Raw genomic sequence first — 23,687 nt, 5'->3', positions numbered from 1 at the left:
GTTTGGCTGAAGAGCGGTGGACTGTGCCACTGCCACCAGCCCTCGCCATTACAGTAAAGAAAAGAAGAATAAACAACTGCTGCAGTGTGCTATCGTCTGGTGACACTGAAGTAAATTTCTAGTTGAGTGGCAAGGGCTAGCTGTGCACATAATTAAACATGCACATTGTTTATCAAATCCGTATGTTTTTGCCCCCCCCCCCCCCCCCAAAGGCAATTACATTGCTTGAGTCACGCATATGCAAGAGCTCCTTAAAATGTGCAAAACTGAGGATGCGTTCACGACCCTGATGTCAAGTTTCATGGAGTCTAGAGGAGCAGTAGCGCAGTAGATCCGAGTGCCTTATTTTTTGAGAATGTAGTATCTATGTTATGTTGAACAGCATTCAAAGAAAAATAACCACTAGAGTCGCAAGGTGCCGAAAGTTGGGTGTTCACATGCTCTTGTGCTCTAGCACAGCAGCCGCCACTGAATGACATGACAAGATCCGCACTAAACTCATTCAACGGCCGTTACTTTTCAGATCCTGAAGCAAAGCCGCGTATCAGAGTAGTTTGATTGGGTTAAGACTGCGAAGTTCAGTGTTCCTTAAATGTTTGTTGTTTCGAATCTGCCGATTTATTCTGTTTCTTTGATGCTTCTTATTGATTGCAATATTTACTTCGTGAACAGTACATAGTAGAATGATAGCCTCAATTTCGATAAACAGAGTATTGAATTCTTCTGAAAGTGCATTCAACTTCTCCTTGATAATCTTCAGCATTATTCTGTTGTGAAAAATCCGTTCTAGTAAAACGCTAACAGGGCCAACAAGTCAGTATACAATCAATAGATAGGCAACCTTAAATTCATGCCAGCACGAACTGAATTTAAGTTTGAATTGCTGCAGCATCATTGTTTAATGTTTGTTTGATTTGACAGCTGCCTGTTGACTATTCTTACTGAGGTTCGTTATTGTTTCTGTGGATGGCCATTGTTGCTGGCATTATGAATAATTGCTGGTGCATTTTATAAATAATATTTAAATATTTATTGATCTTTGTTGATTTCTGACGAAACATAACCTTAAAATCATGTCCAAGAACAGAAAAAAAATCTATCTTCTTCATTAAAAATCTAGAAGAAAATGGGGAGGAACGGCGCTTAAACATGTTGCAGAAGGGAAAAGATTCAATATATGGTAATCACACGAAAAGATGCAATAAACTTTGCTTCTTTTGCTTCATTTCATGTCCCCAAAGTCATGTATTGCCTGTCTGTGTAAAAATGGCTACACTTTTTAAAAGGTGCTGCACCTTAAAATCCTTTCTTTGCTCATGATATAGATTTAAAAACAAGTAAAATATTATTATACGCACATAATCGACGATATAGTGTCTGTAATTGTAAGTAATCAGTTTACTGAGACAGCCAGCAATCTTTTAAAACATTAAAATATTAAAATTCCAAGTAACAGTATGTATTACAATTAATTAATAAAAACTATACTGAAGTAATTGTTCTTTAGTGGTGTCAGCGTACAGAATGAATCCCCGCAGCAGTGACACAGAAGCAGTGGAACGGAAGCGGTGCACCTAAGAAAAGGTCGTGTGGATTTGTCTGTCATTTAAGCAATTGGACTGCGTATAATGTCATAGATATAGCTTTCTTCACCTGATTTACAGCAGTTGCCCGCATAAGGTAACTTCCAATAGTTCATACAGATTAAAGTACCGTACATTGTAATAAGACATGGCGGAGCAGTGAAGTAAAATTCTGAGTAGTGCCAGTATAATTATTTCAAGCAGATGAACACTAGAAATAAATACATAGACAGTCTTTCGTTTCTTCCAAAGTATAGCATTCCTGACAGGCAGCACTGCCTAGCTCATAGCCGAATTAGCTCTGGGTAGCTGCGCCTGATATGTCTCAAGCTCAAGGACATTGCCTTCTGGGTGCCAGAGTTTAGCGCGAATTTCAGTTAGCGACAGCGTGATCTCTGCTGGAAAGAACTGCACTCTGGGCCAGGTTTTGGTGTGGTACAGACACTGATTTGCCATTTCATCACGCTTTATTACTTACTTCACTGATGTGATTACAAGCTGTTGGCTTTAAACCGTGTCATCGTGAGTGTTTCGCCAATGTTACTTGCAGAATTATTTTAGAATCATATTTCTCACAGCGTAATTTATCATGTAACATTTTGTTTAAGTACTAATGGACAATGGTATTCCTTTGTGTTAGATTTGGAAGCAATGGCTCATGGAGGTAAAGATATCCAGTTGTGCCTCTCATATTCGTGAGCCCTGATGGAAATCAGACCTTCTCTCTGATAAACGTTCACAGGTAGTGTTGACCATGAAACATTTTTGCTACTGTGCTACAATTATGAATTTGTCGTTTTTGTGTATCGTTTGTCGGCTGCCTGTCACGTTTCCCAACTACTTTAACATTTAATTGACTTTACAAGAAGTTTCAGAATTTGTCTTTTCACTATATTAAAATTGCATTTTTGTGAACATCAAACAATGTTGCTTCACTTATTCACGACCAGTACTGGTTTCTTCGTGCCTCTTTGTCTCATTGAACGGATCTTTTGCTACAAGTAACGCACTGGTTTTACACTGACACGCACTAGGTTTTATCCTTGCAATATTTTCAAATCTCTTGTATGTATTGATGTTGCACTTCGTCACTGAATGCAGTTCCACTTGAAGCCACAGCTCACATCAGTCGTCTACGTAATTTTTTCGGTAATTGTTAGAGTCTAAAAATTTATTTTCTTGTATATTTAGGTTCAGATCGTACAAACTGCAAAGACATTGCAACTGCAAGAGTCTTCATCTATAAAATGAGAGTCACTACATGAAACATTCATTTTCTATGCAGAAATCCACGCTAAGTTAAATGTGTCAGTTTCCTTCAAAAGCACACATATAAAAGCCACATTGCGCTTGTGAAAGTTCAATGATCTGTCGATAAAGCATTCCAAGTAAGATAGAATTATCACAGGGTTACACCTAAAAATGGCATAAAATCAGTTTCAAAGTTGTTCCCAAATTTCTATTGAGGACTATCGTAATGTTTAAAAGACAGAAGTTAGCTTTCTAATTGCTACCACTGAAGCAAATATATCTGTGACTTGTGTTCTCTGTCAAGACCAACACGGCTTCCGAATCATTTCTGAAGAAGAACATGAGATTCACTTTCTGCTGTTGCAGTTCCTGTCGCCGAAACATATCATTCCGATATCCACATGAATGAAAGCCAGGCATGGGTCAGTGCCTTCGCTAACTGAATATGGCGATAAAGAGCGTGAAAGATGCCACCTGTTAAATAGAGGAAGACGAGGGGGTGACCGGCAGTGACCCCACGTTGAGGAGTACGCACATCATGGCTACGTTTCCTGGCAGGCTACTAGGCGGCCACAAATTGAGCATCATGTAACAGCAACTTGGCGTCTGTGATGTTCCAGCAATTTGTACGCCGTCTCCACCCCTGCAGTGGACGAACATTTGAGTACAGCCCCAGAGGAAATTTGCTAGCAGAACAACTTCTCGGGCTGTAGGTACGACTTTGTTGCCATCACAATGAGGACTGCGCCACACTGCCACTCTACGCCACATCACATCACGCCAACCATTATGTTAAGTATTTATTCTTGCAGTTGCTTAATATATCTTTAAGAAAACAGCTGGCAGCGGCATGTAAAACAAACTAATGAGAATAGCGTTCTGCGGTTGAAGTGTAAGAAAACTAACTCTCAGACTAACGAAAAAGAAACGCAGAAAGTGTAGGTATTGAATCATTTGGTCATACTACAGAATAGACTATTATTTTTGGCGAGGGAAAGAAACTAAAAATTAATAAGCATTGTGTAGTACATCTGTCAACTATATAGCATACAATTGAAGCAGCCATCGCTAGTTGACCCTTCACTTGCCTAAAAAAATCCGAGATGGTTGAGGTGGAAAACTGAAAAAGTCAAGATGGCGGTGACAGATATTTTAAAAGTGCAAGATTGGGGTAGCAGGAAATTTAAAAATCTACGATGACAGTGGCAGGAAATTTAAAAATCCAGCCGGCCGCGGTGGCCGGCGGGTCCAGGCGCTGCAGTCCGGAACCGCGGGACTGCTACGATCGCAGGTTCGAATCCTGCCTCGGGCATGAATGTGTGTGATGTCCTTAGGTTAGTTAGGTTTAAGTAGGTCTAAGTTCTAGGGTACCGATGACCTAAGATGTTAAGTCCCATAGAGCTCATAGCCATCTGAACCATTTTTTTTAAAAAAAATCCAACATGGCAGTGGCAGGAAATTTAAACCGTGGATGACGGTGTTGGCAGGAAATTAAAAAAAAAAGTCCAAGTTAGGGTAACTAGCCAAGCTGTGCTAGTGGCTATTATGGTACCATACTCAAAAGTATTAGAATTATCTGGATTAATCAAAATTTTTTGTGTCAAATACTGTATTTATTAACTCACATATGCAAGAAACAAAGCTTAAAAAAGTACTCCCAGTAATACAATATTTTTCAAAATTCACTAAAAATTGATTGTGGCAAATACTATACCGTTGAACGAGTAAATTTCATTTCGTACTCCCTCATCAGTAAACTTCATCTCTCCCTCTCTCTGTTTTATACTCTACATCAATAAATTTCATTTCTCTCTTTGTCTCTCTCTTCTCTCTCTGCCACTCACCCCCCCCCCCCTTCCCGCTCTATCTATCTGTATATCTCTCCCTGTATTACATTTCAATAAAAACGCTTACGTAACATTTTATTTCTGTCCTTGTCGCTGGTTACTTGAATGAGGCTCATTAATATTATACGCTACGGAGGGGAATGGGGGAAAAACAAAACGAAAAATTCTACGTGCAAATTTTATTATAAAAGTCCAAAAAAAGTTAGATTTTACATTTTCATACATACACTAAAATCGATGACAAGCCACACTTACTGTTTTTACATTTTCAGATGGTAGTGACTCCAAGGTAAGGGAATCACATCAATTACATTTTTCACACATACATTAAAGTCAAAAATCACACCACATTTTACAGGTAGTAAGGACCTCACGCTAAAGTATTCACACAATGCCTGTTGGGTTGGGGGTTGTTTAGGGAGGAGACCAAACAGCGAGGTCATCGGTCTCATCGGATTAGGGAAGGACGGTGAAGGAAGTCGGCCGTGCCCTTTCAAAGGAACCATCCCGGCATACGCCTGGAGCGATTTAGGGAAATCACGGAAAACCTAAATCAGGATGGCCAGACGCGGGATTGAACCGTCGTCCTCCCGAATGCGAGTCCAGTGTGCTAACCACTGCGCCACCTCGCTCGGTGTATTCACACATTTCGCGTCATTTACATTGTGCGCATATCAACATCAGTTGCAAAACGCACTATGCACGTCAGCAGGTGCTACAACTCGTGAGCAGGACTTTCAGCCACTGATTTCATAGTAAATAGGCTTACATATTAGGGCGAATAAATCAGATCAAATCAATGACGTACGTGGAATAAAATAACCTTCTCCAGCAAAATTAGCAACGATCACAGAAACTTCAGTTATGAGAAACTCAGTTCGAACTCTTGCCACATAACATTATCAGCGCCACGTACAGAGGGAAACAAGTTGGTTCAGCATCACTAAACCTTTAAAATACGCTTTTGTGTGACATCACCAAACCTCTAAAAATATGCTTTTGTGTGTGGTATCTAATGAGGTTTAGAAAATTGAATAGAAATCTGCCTGACAAAACTTAGCAAGCTGCACTGGATTAAAGTCATCTACGGAAGGTATATCATGTGTGGCCTAAGGGAGAGCAACACGGCCGTGACCGTTGTGTTTTACATTAATAACTAACAGGAAACTGTTGATTGCAATATGAGGACTTTAACAGACGAAACAGTTAACTTGCTATTTCTGCAGTCAGATCTACTTTGATTTTGCGGTATAGAGCTGGGACATCAAGCAAAATATAATTATATCAGTGAACATAAACATTTACTTGTGAGAAGGGACTTTTCTTTTAATAGAGTTCCCAGTTTATGCTCTGATGGATTCTGGAAATTCTTTGAACCACACTGAGCAGATAATATGCGGACTATGGTGTGCTAATTTTCATAAGGGCTCTTTGCCTGAAATTACAATGGTTCTTTCGTGTGCTATAGTTGTGTTTCATAGCATTCTGGTATGTCATCCTGATGTGTGTATATATTCTTCATTCATATTAACTCCGCTTGTATGAAGAGAGAATGTTTGGGCTCAACACTCAGCGTTACTGTTAAGTCGAAAATTACGAGCCCTGCCCACTATGAGATGGAATGCCTCCCAATGGGTTTGCGGACACGTTACACGGCGTGGAAAGTATGTTAGCGGATTAGGGAAGAATGTGGAATTATTGTAGCAACAAATGGGGAAATCCACGGACATAAGTGATTTTAATAAATGCCGGATTGTTATGGACCGGCGAGTGATGGAACGGTCATCTCGTAAACGATAAGGTTGGTCAGCTGTTCGCCTACTACTGTCGTGAGCGTCTCTGGAAAGTGATTGAAGGGCGGTCGAAGCAACCACTTGTTACAGAATACGGAGTTCATAGGCTTGCTCACAGTGTAAAGCAGGAATGCCGCGATTTGTGGCAGATCTCGCGACAGAGTACAGTGCTGCCGCAGACTCAGAGGTTCCTGAGCACACTCTTCAATGCACATTCTTGAACTTGAGACTCAGCAGAAAACCACTCATACGAGTTCTTAGTTGAACCAACAATACTGTCGGTTACGATTGTGCTGGGCACGGAATTATCGAGATTGAAATATGGATCAATGGAAAATTGTCGCCCTGATGGATGAATCACGTTTCTTGATACAAGAGGTCGATAGTCTTTTCTGTATACGCCGTCATCCAAGTGATCAGCTTCTCGAAATGTGCACTGTGCTATGTACTCAGGCCGGTGGGGGCAGGCAGTATTAAGTTATGGGGGACATTCACTTAGGCTTTAGTGGAACTGTGGTAGAAGTCAGAGACACCATGACAACTCTGGACTACTTTAACATTACTGCATGCCACCTACACCCCTTCATGATGATATCTTCCCCAACGTCGTGGCATCTTTCAGCAGGATAACTGTCTGTGATAGAAGACCCGCTACACTTGCTTGAGAAACACGATAGCCACCAATTTTTCCTGATATGAGCATGGTGGAACACATCTGCGGCGCCAAAGGGCGCCAGCTCCACATCCACAGTCAATCGGTTCGTAATTGATGGAAATTTTGTGACCTGTTCGTATCCATCCGGTACGATATATCTCCAAAAACTCTCTATGGGCTTGTCAAATCCGTGCCACGCAGAATCGCTGAAATGTTGCGGTCTAAAGGTGGACCAGCGCTATTAAGTTGATGGTCTCCGTGTTTTGCCTATCTATTCTAACACTGATGTTCTGATCCAGTGTACATGGGCAGCACAAACCCACAGTCCACTCCATAACATGAGCCATTTGAAAATTTTTTGGTGCTTCACATTTGATGTTTGTTCTTTGGGCCGGTGAAGTATCGAAGTGTTCTGGCAGATGGCAGAGCCGTAGTACAGCGTTAAAATAGTGTCTACATACGACTCACGTTACAAACAGCGTGCTGTTTTGAATTCTTCTGTGCAGAAAAAGAAACCGTGGTGAACATCCACAAACGTTTGTGTGCCGTGTATGGCGATGCTGCTGTTGACAGGAGTACAGTTGGGCGACGGGTAAAGAAAGTTACAGCCTCAGGAAATGCAGAAACAGAGCTCCATGCATGATCAGCCACGCTCGGGACGTCCTGTCACAGCCACTGCTCCGGACATGCTGAATCGTGCGAATACCATTATTCGTGCCGACCGCCGTATCACAATTCGACAATTGGCTCTACAGTTTTCGGTCAGCGTTGGAAGTGCGTCTGAAATGATCGAGACTCTCAGATATTCACAGAGGTGCTCACGATGGTTTCCACGAATGCCCGCAGCGGACCACAAGATTCAAAGAAAGGTCATTTCGTCTGAATTGTTAGAGTGTTTTGAGACAGACGGAGAGGCTTTTCTGTCACGGATCGTTGCGGGGGACGAAAGCTGGGTGCATCGCTTTGGGCTGGAAACAAAAAGGCAGTCCATGCAGTGGCATCATCCTCATTCACCACAAAATAATAAATTCAAGACAACTCCCTCTGCCGGAAAAGTCGCGGTGGCGGCCTACTGGTACTGTAATGGCGTCATTCTCGTGGATGTGATGCCAAGAGGCTCAACCATCAGTTCAAAGGCATACGTGAAGACTCTGAGTAAACTCAAGAGCCCGTTCCGACGTGTTCGATGGGACAAGAATCTAGCAGAAATCTTGCTTGAACACAATAATGCAATCCCAAACACAAGTCTGAGAACCTAGGAACACATCGACAAATTGAGTTGGGCATCACTGCCTCATCCACTCTACAGCCCAGACCTGGCACTCTCGGACTTCCATCTCTTGGGACCGCTTAAAGATTCTCTACGAGGAACACGCTTTTAAGACGACAAGAGTGCCAGTCATGCGGTGAAAACATGGCTACGCCTGCAGGACAAGAGCTTTTACCAGCACGGAATACATTTTCTTCCACAATATCGGCGTACAGCCATAGAACGTAGAAAAAGAGGACATGGACAATACATGTTGATGTATATTGTCGCCAAACTCTGACTATTAACAATAAATATGTTCTGAGAAAAAAATGTGGGGCACTACTTATTGAACGACCCTCGTATTTCATCTTGTTTCCAAAATAGCCTTTAATTCACAATTCCGTAAACACTTTGACATAAATAGACATGTCGTACATTGTTTGTAATGACTGGTAATGGCAAGGTACTTGTTCTGATGTATTAGATTTATCGTTTGTATTATATTACTGGTTTCGTATTTAGTCAAAACGTATGACATACCTTTCAAATTTTTTCACATGTTTTCAGTTAAATTAATGAGGCATTTACACGTTGACAAATAAACTTTATTCAAATCACATACGATAGGAAACTGATAGTACAATTATTACTATTTCTCTAAAACTGCAAATGATGATGTTTCGAAATTAAAGTATTAGAGACGTAACTTCTAGCGGAATAGTTGAGCTAAATCGTGCACTTTACATTTTATGTTTTCTTTATTTAAAGTTCAAGGAAACTGTCTCTGTATTTGCTCTGGTATCCTCATCTACTACAAGAGCATTTTCACAATTTGACAACAGCTTTCCCAAAATTTTCACCTCGCAGCATACCGATGAAGGCTTTTGGAGCGTTGTGGAAGCCGTCGGTCACCGTCTCCCTGTACTTGAGTTTCCCCTCTCTGACCCACTGCGTCAGCTGGCTGATGCCCTCGTCCCACCGGTCGTGCCATCGCGAATAAGCGCAACCCTCAAGCCGCAGCTGATTGGCTAAAAATGAAAACGGCAGAGTGACCAGGTTTTGGATCTCTGATTCGTTGTACTGGGAGATGCCGCCAATAAGAGCGATGCGACCACGGTAGCGCATGTTGCTGATGATCTTAGTGCTCATGTCTCCTCCCACGTTGTCGAAGTACACGTCGACGCCGTCTGGGGCAGCCTGCTTGAGGGCGGTGGACACGTCTGTCGTCTTGTAGTTAAAAGCGTGTTGAAAGCCCAGGTCGTCTTTCAGCCATTTCACCTGAGAACAAGAGACTTAAGTCACATCAAAACCAGATACTGGATCGACTTATTTGCTCGGTTATTTAGTGTAAAGAATGAATTCTGTCTATAGTGTAAAAAAGGTCTGGATATTTCAATAAACGCATTAATCCGTTTCACTTCCAAGGAAACGCTAGTCGCAAAACTAGAAGAACATTCGATAGTTTCCGTGTTTTTTTTTTTTGTTTTTTTTTTTTTTTTTTTGTGGCTGACCAACATATTTGATTGTTGTTTCATTCGAGTTGTGAAGTAGTAAATGCTTTTATTGTCCACAGTAATAAATAGGTAGACATAGCACCTGGATTCTTTCTGACACAAACAAAGGTAAGACAAAAATACGTTCTAGAGTTTTGTTTCGGTAAGTATTCAACAGATATGGCACCGCCCGATCAAAAAGCTTTCTCATCGTTTTCAAGTGAACCATGTCATGCTCTTTCCCTGATGTGTCTATGGCATCTGCAGTATCGTACGAATTTAATCACAGATTATCCGGTGATACGTTTTGCACTTTCGCGATTTTTTCTCCTGTTGTTACACTTTCAGGATGTTCTTCACTTAATCTGAAGTGTGTTAATATTTGGATTCAGCTGCACTTATTTTAGCAGTTAACAGTGTAGCCCTTCATTTGTGTGACGCACCGTTTGAAGTAGCTGACTGAATTGAGTGACTGGAGACAGTAACTTGCCTCCAGAGCATGACTCCATTTTCCACCAGGGGTGAGAGTGCAGATTTTAGGACACCCCAGTGGATCAGCCCATAATTCCTCATCATTCGATAGGGTGGGCAGAGTTTTGTGATGGCAGAATATACCCGAATACGTAAGAGACGCTCTCATAAGGCACCTAACTTACCGCCGATATGTCGAAGAGCTGAGGAAGAAAAGCAATGCAAAGACAACACCAGCTCTATAAAAAATCAGAGGAAAGACAGTCTAGATGGCAATGGTTATTTTATTAAAATGACCGGTTTTGGCATAATCTTAGGCCATCTTCAGACAGCACCATCAGCTGAAGTTGATGATGTCTAGAACAGCCAGTAGACCTCAATTGGTGAGCAGTTTCAGCGACTAAGGTCTACTGGCTGTTCTAGACATCATCAACTTCAGCTGATGGTGCTGTCTGAAGATGGCCTAAGATTAAGCCGAAACCGGTAATTTTAATAAAATATCCATCGCGATCTAGACTTTTTTTACTGATTTTATACAATTAATAAGCTCTTTTGTTTCCCAAAAATGGTACCAAAAATTTTGAACACCAGCTCTGCCGGCTACTAAGACTCATATCAACACTACGATAGTACCTTTGATTTGTTCTGTACAAAATGCTGGTGCATCTAGTTTTGTTAATACGATCGGAGAAATGCTGCCGATACGTGCACTGATCGCAATAGTCGCAGCAAAATCGATCTCTCAGTTGCGCACTGCACAGATCCCAGGATTCCTGACGGCTAAACTGCGTTAGTGTATTGAATCATATTATTATTTTTTTCTTTTCTTTTACTATACATGAGCTAAATGTAAACTAAATGAGCGATAAACCTAAGACACCGCCAAAAATAAATTAACGAGTTGTTTTGTGGCAAGGATAATGTTTGATACATCGTTAAATATCTGTATGAAACAAAGAAGAAGCTCTAATTTATTAATTTATGGATATTCACCCTTTTGATTCGGGGAGTGGTAGCGTACGCACGTACGCTTGGATCTGTCGTACCAGCATTGTTAATTATGTGTTTTTTTAACCGTTCATTAAAAGTATTATGAAAAGTTATTAGAAAAGGAATATTTATTCGCACGGTTGTAAGTTCAACTCCTATCTATTCATCATTTCACTTGCCGCCGAAATCCTGCATAAAGAAGTTCTTTGGAGACCAGAATAAATGACGCCGTATCCGAAGGAGCTTTCCTGCATCGACATTATCACACTCAAGACTAAACACGCTAGAACTAATGTGAAGGTAATGACTCAGACTTGATAGACACCTATTGAACTTGGTTTACTTTTACTAAAAATATTGTTCTTCGTGTGTTTAAGAACTTATAGACAGATCGACAGTTTCAATGGTTGTAGTGATTATTCGGGATCGCACACTACTGGAAGCAGCAGTACGTAATACAAATTATGTTTATTGACCTTGAATGTAATGATATTCAAGGTCTTTTGATATTGGTATCAGTTAAAGTTCACCCAATATTGTGCACAGATTCATAAATTACCTTCAAAATGTTCTCAACTATTCTTTCTAACCTATTTTTCCAATTATTCAAGCAATTATTAATGCATTTCTACAGACCTATTCATTACGTAACCTAGATACCTAACCCACAGGTATATACGAGTATCCGCAACCCAGACATTAAGGTGCTGCTCCAAAGTACTTTGCCCACAAGTATATATCCGCAACTCAGGCATTAAAGTGCTATTCCAAAATGCCCAAAAATGACTACACTGTAATACTGCTCGTTACAGAATACTAATGTAACTTTGTAGTATGTGTCAAATCAATGCTAGAGAATACAGAAAAACAGCCGTTCGTACGAGAACGTCTACACAGATAACTAAGAGAACTAACCTTTCATAGAAGAGCGGGAATCGAGCATGCGTGGCAAGAGAACTGCATGTATCAGACCTTCCTAATTCAGCAGTCAAATGTAGATGGTAGCTTGTTTCGCTCTCGAAAATTAGTGTGAAAACATCACTTCAACCAGAAAGAACACCAGACACAAATTTCAATTACACTTTTACCAGAAAGAATATGATGGTCAACTGTGGTCCTGAAAAGGACCAAGATGATGTTTCTGGTGTGAAAGGACCAGCCGCCAGAGAAACCTGACGCACAGGGTACTCCCGATTGCAAGTCTTATCTTGGTCGGAAATCATTGCAATCTTCGTGGAGGCTCCTTTCATGTACCCTTTTCATGTACCCCAACATCTCTTCAACATCTATACCAACGACCAGCCATTGACCCCAGGCACAAGGAGATTCTTATATGCAGATGACCTAGCCCTTGCTACGCAGAGCTCATGCTTTGAAAGAGTGGAAAGAAACCTGTCAAGCTACTACAATCGGAACCAAGTCAGACCAAACGCTTCGAAGACACAAGTGTGTGCCTTTCATTTAAGGAACAGGGAATCTAATCGTGAGCTACATATTGCATGGTCAGGTATCCAACTCCAGCATCATCACGCACCTAATTACTTGGGAGTCACTCTCGATAGAATTCTGACATTCAAAACTCACTGCAAGAACATCAAAATGAAAATCTCCGCTCGAAACAACTTAATTCGCAAACTAGCGGGGACACAGTGGGGATAACATCCAAAAACTATTCGCTGTTCTGCAATGACACTGTGCTTTTCTGCTGCTGAATATGCTTATCCAGTTTGGTACAGGTCATTTCATGCCAGACGACTAGACATTGCTCTCAACGAAACCTGCAGGTTGATCACAGGTTGCTTAAGACCTACCCCAACTGATAAGCTCTAGTGCCTGGCTGGAATAGCGCCACCATGGATACGCAGAACAGTGGCTGCCAACAAGGAGAGACCACCTGGACACAACGAGATCTGGCTGGTGTGGAAATGTTTAAACAGATTACGATCAGGGGTTGGACGATCCAGAGACAACCTGAAGAGATGGGGCTTCATAACAGAAGATACGTCCTGTGCTTGTGGACAAGAACAAACCACAAGCCACATGCTCCGGTGCCTTTTGTGCCCTACATCCTGCACGAAGATTGATCTCCTGCAAGCCACTCCAAGCGCCTTGGAGGTTGCAAAGTACTGGGCACATGTGATATAAATACAATGTGTGTATATGTATGTACATATTTATTGATGTGTATGGATAGTGGAAATTTTTATGTTTCTAATTCGAGAATGAAACCAGAAAGAATCTTTGTTAATCTATTGAAAAGACAATTGGAGGACTATCTGTGTGTTGTAATGAGAAATGTTATCTTCTCTATATAACACGCACATTTTGGTTAAAATGGTTCAAATGGCTCTGAGCACTATGGGACTCAACATCTTAGGTCATAAGTCCCCTAGAACTTACAACTACTTAAACCTAACTAACCTAAGGGCATCACACACACCCATGCCCGAGGCAGGATTCGAACCTGCGACCGTAGCAGTCCCGCGGTTCCGGACTGCAGCGCCAGAACCGCTAGACCACCGCGGCCGGCTCACACACATTTTAAGTTGAAAGAATGTTGATGCATACCTTGGCGTCAGATCCGGCGAAGCCGATGACAGTGCAGCCCTTGATGAGCGCTATCTGCCCCACTATGCTGCCCACAGCGCCCGCAGCGCCACTGACCACGACCACCTCTCCCGCCTTGGGCTTGAGGACATCCAGCAGCGGGAAGTAGCCGCTGATTCCAGGCATACCGAGCACTCCCAAGGACAGGGATACTGGCAGATCCCCCAGCTCTGGAGCCAGCATGGGCGGCGACATGTGGATGGGGAACTCTGCGTTAGGCCCCACGTCGGCCACGGTGCGGTCGCGCCATCCCCAGTAGCCCACCACGTGGCGACCCACCGGGAAACCAGCAGCCCGGCTCTCCACAATGCGCGCCACCTGTGGATAGGCTTGTGTGTTACACTACCACATTGCTACACTGACTCGAGACAGTTGTATCAGTAACAATTTATTTGGCTACTCTTGGAAATATACACTACTTGCCATTAAAATTGGTACACCACGAAGATGACATGCTACAGACGCGAAATTTAACCGACAGGAAGGAAATGCTGTGATATGCAGGTGATTAGCTTTTCAGAGCATTCATACAAGGTTGGCGCCGGTGGCGACACCTACAACTTGCTGCCATGAGGAAAGTTGCCAACCGATTTCTCATACACAAACAGCAATTGACTGGCGTTATCTGGTGAATCGTTGTTGTTATTACTCGTGTAGGGAGGAGAATTGCGTACCAACACGTTTCCGACTTTAATAAAGGTCGGATTGTAGCCTATCGCGATTGCAGTTTATCGTATCGCGACATTGCTGCTCGCGTTGGTCGAGATCCAATGGAATCAGTGGGTTCAGGAGGGTAATACGGAACGCCAGGCTGGCTTCCAACGGCCTCGTATCACTAGCAGTCGAGATGACATGCATCTTATCCGCATGGCTGGAACGTATCGTGCAGCCACGTCTCGATCCCTGAGTCAACACATGGGGACGTTTGCAAGACAACAACCATCTACACGAACAGTTCGACGACGTTTGCAGCAGCATGGACTATCAGCTCGGAGACCATGGCTGCGGTTACCCTACACGCTGCATAACAGGCAGGAGCGCCTGCAATCGTGTACTCAACGACGAACCTGGGTGCAGGAATGGCAAAACGTCATTTTGTAGGATGAATCCAGTTTCTGTTTACAGCATCATGATGGTCGCATCCGTGTTTGGCGACATCGCGGTGAAAGCACATCGTCACCGCCATACTGGCGTATCACCTGGCGTGATGGTATGGGGTGCCAATGGTTAGACGTCTCGGTCCTAATATTCTTGTACTGTGATGGTAGACTAAATATCGATGCGTTTTCGTTTTGGAGAAGGAACTGAATTACTCTTTGGTGTCTTATAACAGCGATATCACAAGGATATCCTTCTGAGAACCCACTAAATAAACATTCAAGGCTGTCGGGTCAGCACTACTGTATTTCATGTCTCTCGCCACATGGACGTCAAGTTAGGGTCAGAAAGTGCCACTGCGTATATTAACAAAAGTTCTCTGGCTTAAATGTACTTTTCAAGGACTGTTAGTACTGTTTAAAGCAGCAGGAAGAATGACGGGCGTATGATCAAAGCAAATTATTGGTTTGTAGCCGCCCTTTTAATAGCAGAAAATTGGTTTCTATAATACGAATTGTTCATAAAATAGTAGTGTGTTGAATTCACACAGTGGACGTTGCATATGGAAACGAAAAGTGCCTGCAAGGAAGAGAGACCCGTACAAATACTAGTAAACGATAAGTTTACGATTGAAACAACCACATTACAAAGAAGGCAGAGGGAGCAACGAGACCTTTATTAATGCCTTAATAATATATTAAATTTATTTTTGTTTTTAACGAGTATAGCCAGCGCGGTACCGGTAAAAACACAGTCCCAGCTGTTAATGTCAGAAATGAGTATCATTTACGGACAATTATACACAGATGGATGGTGCAATCACCAGTGTAATCACAAGGCAGCAGTAGGAAGGCGTTCATCGATGGTTGAGGAAAGCTAGTGCCTTCACAGAGTCAAACGACTGTGGATAATTTGTATATTAGGAAAAGATGGAGCCACTACAAAAATGCCACCAGAATTTGCGTATCTCCTCATGAAAAGTTAGGCAACGGCCTTGCCGCAGGGGTTACACCGGTTCCCGCGAGATCACCGAAGTTAAGCGCTGTCGGGCGTGGCCGGCACTTAGATGGGTGAGCATCCAGGCCGCCATGCGCTGTTGCCATTTTTCGGGGTGCACTCAGCCTAGTGATGTCAATTGAGGAGCTAATCGACCGAATGGTAGCGGCTCCGGTCAAATAAAACCGGGAGAGCGGTGTGCTGACCACACGCCCCAAGTATCCGCATTCTCAACTGAGGATGAGACGGCGGTCGGATGGTACCGATGGACCACTTGTGGCCTGAAGACGGAACTCTCTCTCTCTCTCTCTCTCTCTCTCTCTTATGAAAAGTTGGTGACGTCATTAAGTGGCGTCACCGTGGTTGCATGTGGATGCAGTTCACCTCACTGGGTCAGCTTAGGTTCGAAAGCAAATCAGAAATACTTCACCTGGGCTGCTACCATGGTGTCTCCCACTTTGTGCGTTGCCCTGTGCGCCCTCTGGAAGGGGTCGATGCTGAAGTAAACAGCCTCGGCCAGGATCTGTCCATCCTTGACAGGCGGCAGGTCCTCCTCCTCGACTCGGAAGTCCTCAGGTCGAGGCTCTCCCTGGAAGTGTCTGGCGAGTACGATTTTGCGTGCCTTCACCATGGTCGCCGATGTTGATCTGGTGGCTCGTACACAGCCGCTCTTATAGCACTACCGCCGAGGGCTCATCGAGTTGTTATCGGTATCTCTGTGGCGTAGGTCTCTCTGATAAACAGAGTCTCATTTGCCTCATGACTAAGCAATACGGGGCATTACTGGCAAATCTACATCATAAAATAGTTGCACCGTAGTAGAGTTGTTATCAGTGTCTATGTAGTTAACTTCACTTTTACTGTCCTGTACATTCTGATAAACTAACACTTATTGTGTCTAGTCGATAGTTGAACGTCAAGAAAATGGGATTAGTCCAACAACTGTTCAATTGATTTACCTGAGTTTTGATGATAAACGAGTGTCCTTTCTCGTGTCTCCTTTCGTTTTCTAAACTTCTTTCATCACCGTCAAAGGACTTAAAAGGTCAGCACCAGTCCTGCAAGCACTGACACTCAAGCGGAAGAGTAGATAGAGAGAGAGCAATATGGAACACCTCCACAAGTAGAAGTTGGAAGATTTTAGTGACTGTAAGAGACAAAAAGTCATCAGTCTGCTCGTACATCAACTGACAGTGCTAATCAAAACAAGAAACTACCAAATGTCAAGGTGTTAAGTTCCTCAAACAGCGACTATTCCGAAGAAGTACCTTCATCACTGAAGTAACTACCTTAATATAAAAGGACGCTACCTAACAGATTTGTCAAGATAACTGCTTGAGCGGTTGATGGGAAATGTTGATTGTGATGATCTTCTTGCTTCACTTGTACACTCTAAGACAAAAAACGACACACCACGAAGGAATTGTCCGAACATGACGGAAATCCGTAAGTGTGATGTATGTGCACAGACAAACAAAAGATTACAGTTTCAGAAAAATGACCGGTATCTCTAGGGCTTATGTCATTCAGACAAGGAGAGTGTCGTGTGCCACATGACTAAAAAATATACAGAACAATACTAGCATATTTTGCACCATAGAATAGCTGGACCGTAGTAGATTTGTTACCAATGTCTCTTGAGATTAACGTCACTTTTACTGTAATGTACATCTCTTCTTTTTGTATCAATAAATGACTTTGGTTCGCGTTTCTGCAATTACTTCGTTTGATATAAATATTTGACATTTGTACTGTCGCTAACTTCTAGCATAAAAAATCACAAATTGCAACTTTGATTCCCCAGCATTGAATGTATGCCCATTTGTTACGATCCAGTCCCACCATAAGGCCATCTCTTCATAATCTGGCCTATTCATGAGTCAAAGGGACAACATGTACAGTCAAAAGAGCACTGTTTGTCCAAGCGGAAAATGCGACGCATGCCAAAGGCATAAAGTTAGACCTGCACATGGGTATTGTTGGACCATAGGAAGGTTGTACAGACTGTTTCAAGGTAGTCAGGCGCTGTTTAGTCTGGCCAAAACCACTCCTGGTGAAGGTATGTGACTTACGTCCGTTACCAATATATTCTTTCCTGGATTGATTGTAGATATAAACATACATCAACGTCGACAATTTGAAGTGCTCTGAATCCTGCTGAGAATACCCAAATTTAGGATACCTGCTTACCAACTTTCAGCAAATGTACTTATACACTTCCATCCTTTTCTCAGTTTGGATGTCTCAGAGAACTGGATGGAGACACCGATTTTCCTCTTTGGAATGCAAAACACCATCATAGATGACAAGAATGCAACAACCACAGAGACGACCTGTGCACAAAATGTACCCCTACGAGGAGAATTTTTTTAATACCACTCTCAATAACGATTCTGAAGTATCTGTCTTTGTACGACAGGTCCGTCCACAAATCTGCTGGTTTAGACCTACAGAACCCAAAAACATGAAACCGACCATATTTCTTTCAAGAGCTGCGATCAAGTAAGCACATCTATGTGTCTCATAGTGGAAACATGAAGTCATTGAAACCAATGCACGACAGCCATTCGAAGTCATCACACACAGAAGAAATTTGATATTGACATGCACAAGTTGCCCACCACTATCTCAAACCATACGTTAAATCGATTCTTTAGTCTAGTGAAACCGCATAACTAGGAGCAGTGTCGGGTCGGCTGACAGTGATCCAGTGGTAACACGATGCGGACATCTTTTCCATTTTAACCTTGAATAAAACTGAAATTTTTGGGGTGGTAGTGTCGCTTAGTTTACAGGCTTTTGCTTGCATAAAGCCTCTGTGATTATCGAACTTCTTCAGTAATAAATGAAATATGTTAGTGCTAGTTAATAGTATTTGTATACTGGAATATCTGTGAACATTATAAGTGTAGTTAACGTCTACGTGCCTGTTAAGTTACATCAAAGCGTTTGTTTGTAACTCACTACAGTTCCTTCCTCAAAGTGCATTATGTTGCTTTCAAATGTTATGCAGTCTTTTTCAATGAAATTTTTAAATCATCTTGGTGTTGGTGTTTAAATCGAATCCACATCACGTTATAAGGGAACATGTTGATTTCAAATCTGGTGTGTGTGCCGAAATGTCAGTGAATCTGACAGACCCTTCCAATTTCGCCTTGAGGCTATTTTCGGATTAGAATAAGCGGAATCAGGATCTGATTCAATACATTTTTATATTCAGTGTTTAATCACACATGTGATTAATTAAACCACTACAGTAATGGAAGAAATTTGATTGCATGAGGCCGGCCGCGGTGGTCTAGCGGTTCTAGGCGCGCAGCCCGGAACCGCGCGGCTGCTACGGTCGCAGGTTCGAATCCTGGATGTGTGTGATGTCCTTAGGTTAGTTAGGTTTAAGTAGTTCTAAGTTCTAGGGGACTGATGACCACAGATGTTAAGTCCCATAGTGCTCACAGCCATTTGAACCATTTTTTTTATTGCATAAGACTAAAACACGATATTTTATAATATTTGTGGTGTTCTATTCTTATCCGCTGCCAGTGGAGGGAGGTACATAAATATGGTTCAAATGGCTCTGAGCACTATGGGACTTAACATCTGGGGTCATCAGTCCCCAAGAACTTAGAACTACTTAAACCTAACCAATCTAAGGACATCACACACATCCATGCCCGAGGCAGGATTCGAACCTGCGACCGTAGCGGTCGCGCGGTTCCTGACTGAAGCGCCTAGAACCGATTGGCCACCGCGGCCAGCGGAGGTACATAAAAATCGGTTACTCCATAATTGTAGTTATCGTAGTTGCAGAGTTATTTAGAATCTATTGTCTTTTATAATACCAGTCGTTTAGGAATGGAAACTGACAATCGCATGTGACATATACATTGCAAACTACAGGCAAAGTCATAAGTAGTTCTAAAAAGTTATCAGTATTAAATGAAAAAAAACCTGTAAAACATTTCACGAGTTTGGAATCATGTACATAAGGAAGTTTTAAAGAACCTTCACATCCCTGTTTCAGCTGAATGGGCGATTATACCACCCAGAGACTATAGAGCCAGTGAATTTAAACGAATTAAACTATTGAGCAAACGAATGTGAGGTAGCGTTAGAACTTAAGATGTGCGCAGCTGTCTCCATAGCGAATGGAGGAACTCGGCTTCTTAAGCGTTTACGTACTGTACACTTTTTCGTACTGATACCAAATTTAATTTAGTGGGTTAGTCATGACTGGAGTAGCTGTTAATATCTGAGGAAAAACTATTTAAATACGTGAAATAATCTAGATGTTACCGCTAGCTTTTATAAAGAAACTAGCGGAGTACCCAGTGTTGCCCAGGTGTATATTTATTTCAATCTACTATTAGTCCGGCTCTTCCTCCCCTTCTCGCTCTCCATCTCCTACTCTCTCCTCTCTATCCATCTTCTCCTCTCCCCCTCTCTCTGTCCACCTCCTCCTCTTTTCTTTCTCTCTTCACCTCCTCCTCTTCTCTCTATCTGTTCATCTCCTTCTCTTCCCTTTCTCTGTCCATTTTCTCCTCTCTCTCACTGTCCTTCTTCTCCTCTTTCCTTTCTCTGTCTATCTCGTCCTCTTCCCTTTCTCTGTTCCTTTCCTTCTCTTGTTTTGCTGACCATTTACTTCTCCAGCTCTCTCTACTTCCCCTCCCCCCCCCCATCTGTGTTCATTTCCTCCTTTCCGTTTCTGTCTGTCCATCTCGTCCTACCCTCCTCTCTCTTCACGTTGTCATCCCTACCCCAAAAGGAAGTTGCTGTTTATTACCCCCACAGTAATTCATTCGAGACAGTAAGAAATATATGTACCAAGTTTGGTTGAAAACGATCTAGCAATTAGGAAGGGCATTTTACACATGTTTTGCGCACTCCATGCATATGTCTAGTGTTGTAGAAAACAGTGTAAAAAGTGACATTATAAAATATAAACAAACAGGATGAGAGGTGTCGCTTACCGTCATTGTAAGTACTACAGATACTCTGTAGATACAGGGACTAACCTGGGCAAGTGCCATCCCACAAAAAAAGCACAAACACAGATTCAAGCGTAGCAGCCTCCACCGAAGAAGATCCCATGACCGACGAGCTGTCCTCTGCGCTGGGAACACAACTTTAGAAGATCTCTACACATCTCTCCAGCTGCCAGATCTGACTTCCAACACGACAACGTATAATTTTATTCATGGCAGCCCTTGTGAGGAACGTGTATTTAAAGAAGAGGCTACTATCCATCAACGAGAACTGTGAACCAGGTGAGATGTGAAAATCATAGTGAGAACAATGAACTGCAATGATTATCATAAAACGCCTGAATCAATAGTGTATGAACTGTGAACAAGATAAAAAGCGATACAGTGTGACCTGTGAAATTATATCCCGTTTGAACGTTTATAAGTTTCTTTGAACTGTTAGGCAACAAAATCGATAAATGCCATAATTGATCCGTGTCGCGTAGTTGAAAGTGAAAACTCGAAAACATAAATCAAAGTGTCAAGTTATAAGTGTGTGTCCGGTCCAAATGGATTACGCTTTATTTCACCGCTATGAGAAACAACGTTTCAGAGAGCAGTTGGCAGAGCATCGTACAGCAAGCGAGGCGGACTTGGAAGCAACACCTGTCACCTCCACCAGCTGCAGTCCAGAGTCACCAGAGTCAGAGAGCGGCGAACGACAGGGATAGCCTCTTTGGTCGACTACTGCAGCCGAAGACACCCAACACAACAAAGACAATGCGGTGAGCAGCAACATTGCACCGGTGAAGAAGATAGCGTGTACGCAAATAACTTTACAACTAGCGAGAGGAAGCTGGTATAAACAACTATAGGAATTTTTAAGAACATTCTTCAACTGTTTTTTAATCATTTTCTTACTAACAAAATGTCGGGACAAAGTGAAATGTGGTACAATCTTAGAAGTAGAGAGACAGTGCAGCCTCAGGGTAATGAAATTGAAGAGGCAAGCCAATTACTGGGGATGCCAGATGAAATAGTAACATAAGTAAAGAGGAGAGTGTACAAAATCGAATGGATGATAGCTATTTACCAGCATCATCTCATGTAGAAACTGAAGTATTTCAAGAAAACACAATTTCAGATATTAGCAATAGTTAAATTATGGAGGTGGATTCTGATGTAGATAACATGAATGTTGATAATAAGTTAAATAAGGTGAATGGTGATGTCAGAGGTAATGACTCTGATACTACCATTGCTAAGGAATTAACAAATAGAACAAGTAGGTTAAGATATAGGAACAGCATCAGCTGATACATTGCCTGCACAATATAATAATGAAAGTGTGGTTGAAATGTTAATGGAGTTAGTATCTGGGCAAAATGAAAGAATAAAGGATTGAAATGAATTAAAGAAAGGGCAAAAATTACTTGCTGATAAAATAGAAGCAACAAATGAGGAGACAGCAAAAATTAATGGTAAGCTTAAACATTTTGAGACCTGTGATTCCAATGAAACTAGAATAGAGGATCGTGAAAAAAGAATTGAGCTTAAGAGTAAAGGGATCAAAAATTAGATAAGTGTAAGCAAGAGATTAATCATAAGATTGATGATGAAGTAGCGAAAATAAATGATCTCATGCGAGCTCAAAATACTTTTATATCGTCAGTTAGGTATGAAGTCATTAAATTAAGTAATGATGAGTGTAAAATAAACAAAACTTGCAAAGGTACCCTTGAAAGGCAAAACGAACAGCTTGTAGACTTAAAGGACGAAAATACAGTCTTTAGCTGTAAAGTATCACGAATAGAATCTGTTTGTAATGGTAATACAAATACGATTCAGAGTCGTTTGAGAGAAACTGAACAGAAGATAAAGGCATACCCAACTAAATGAGATGAATAAAAACATACGTAATGTGGAAGTTGCGTTAAAACAGAAACTCGAAACGTGGATTGAAAGGAAAAAACGTGGATTTAAAGGGAAAAACGTGGATTAGTGAAGTAGTCAGTAATACCAATGCTTACAAATTTCATTACTTTTCTAGCAAAGGTAGTATACATCCTGTTGCTTTCATTCGTCAGTTTGAGGACATCATATCTGACAACATGACAGATTTGCAGAAAATCGAATTTCTAGCCAGTAGTTTTGAAGGGGATGCAATATCATGGGGAACAGGAGCCAGTGATACATGTAAAACAAACCAAGAATTTATTAAAGCATTCTTAAATCAGTACTGGTCCAAAAGTACACAAAACAGTATAAAAACAGAAATATTTTGAAGCTAGGAGCTTTGAAAACAGTGGCTGCGACAATTATAAGTTCTTTCAGGCCTTCTGGGAAAAGAACTGGTATTTAACTGATTCTTTACGTGAATCTGACTTAATAGAAATGATAGTTCGTTAATTTTCCAGTGTGTGTGCAGGAGAAACTAACTCATATCAACACGAGTGAGGTTAACAACCTCCTGTGTATATTAGAACAGCTGGACATGCTTTCAGGCAGCAAGAAAGTGCCTGGCGTAAAAACAGGTGGTGTACTGTCCGCCGCATCCACCGTGACTCATACAGGAATAGCATATCGAGATACCTCAGGGGGCAATAACACTCTTTGCATTGCCAGGTAGCTGATGGCTACCAGGTACCCGAGTTAACTAACAGTTTACTTCCTTTTTCTTCACGCTGTTA

The 23,687-nt window shown here is 41.9% G+C and overlaps 1 protein-coding gene across 1 annotated transcript; it reads right to left on the bottom strand.

Annotated features, from left to right (window-relative positions):
- Window positions 1-9,169: 9,169 nt before the first annotated feature.
- On the bottom strand, window positions 9,170-16,667 carry LOC124803152 (prostaglandin reductase 1-like). Its single transcript, XM_047264333.1, has 3 exons — window positions 16,467-16,667; window positions 13,904-14,260; window positions 9,170-9,659 (listed from the first exon to the last, which is right to left on the bottom strand). Exons 1-3 carry the CDS (start codon window positions 16,665-16,667, stop codon window positions 9,207-9,209), a joined length of 1,011 nt encoding a protein of 336 aa, XP_047120289.1. The 3' UTR covers window positions 9,170-9,206.
- Window positions 16,668-23,687: the final 7,020 nt, after the last annotated feature.

This window comes from Schistocerca piceifrons, chromosome 6, assembly GCF_021461385.2.
Source record: "Schistocerca piceifrons isolate TAMUIC-IGC-003096 chromosome 6, iqSchPice1.1, whole genome shotgun sequence".
NCBI classification, from domain to species: Eukaryota; Metazoa; Arthropoda; class Insecta; order Orthoptera; family Acrididae; genus Schistocerca; species Schistocerca piceifrons.
This window is presented reverse-complemented; position numbering and strand designations above follow the sequence as displayed.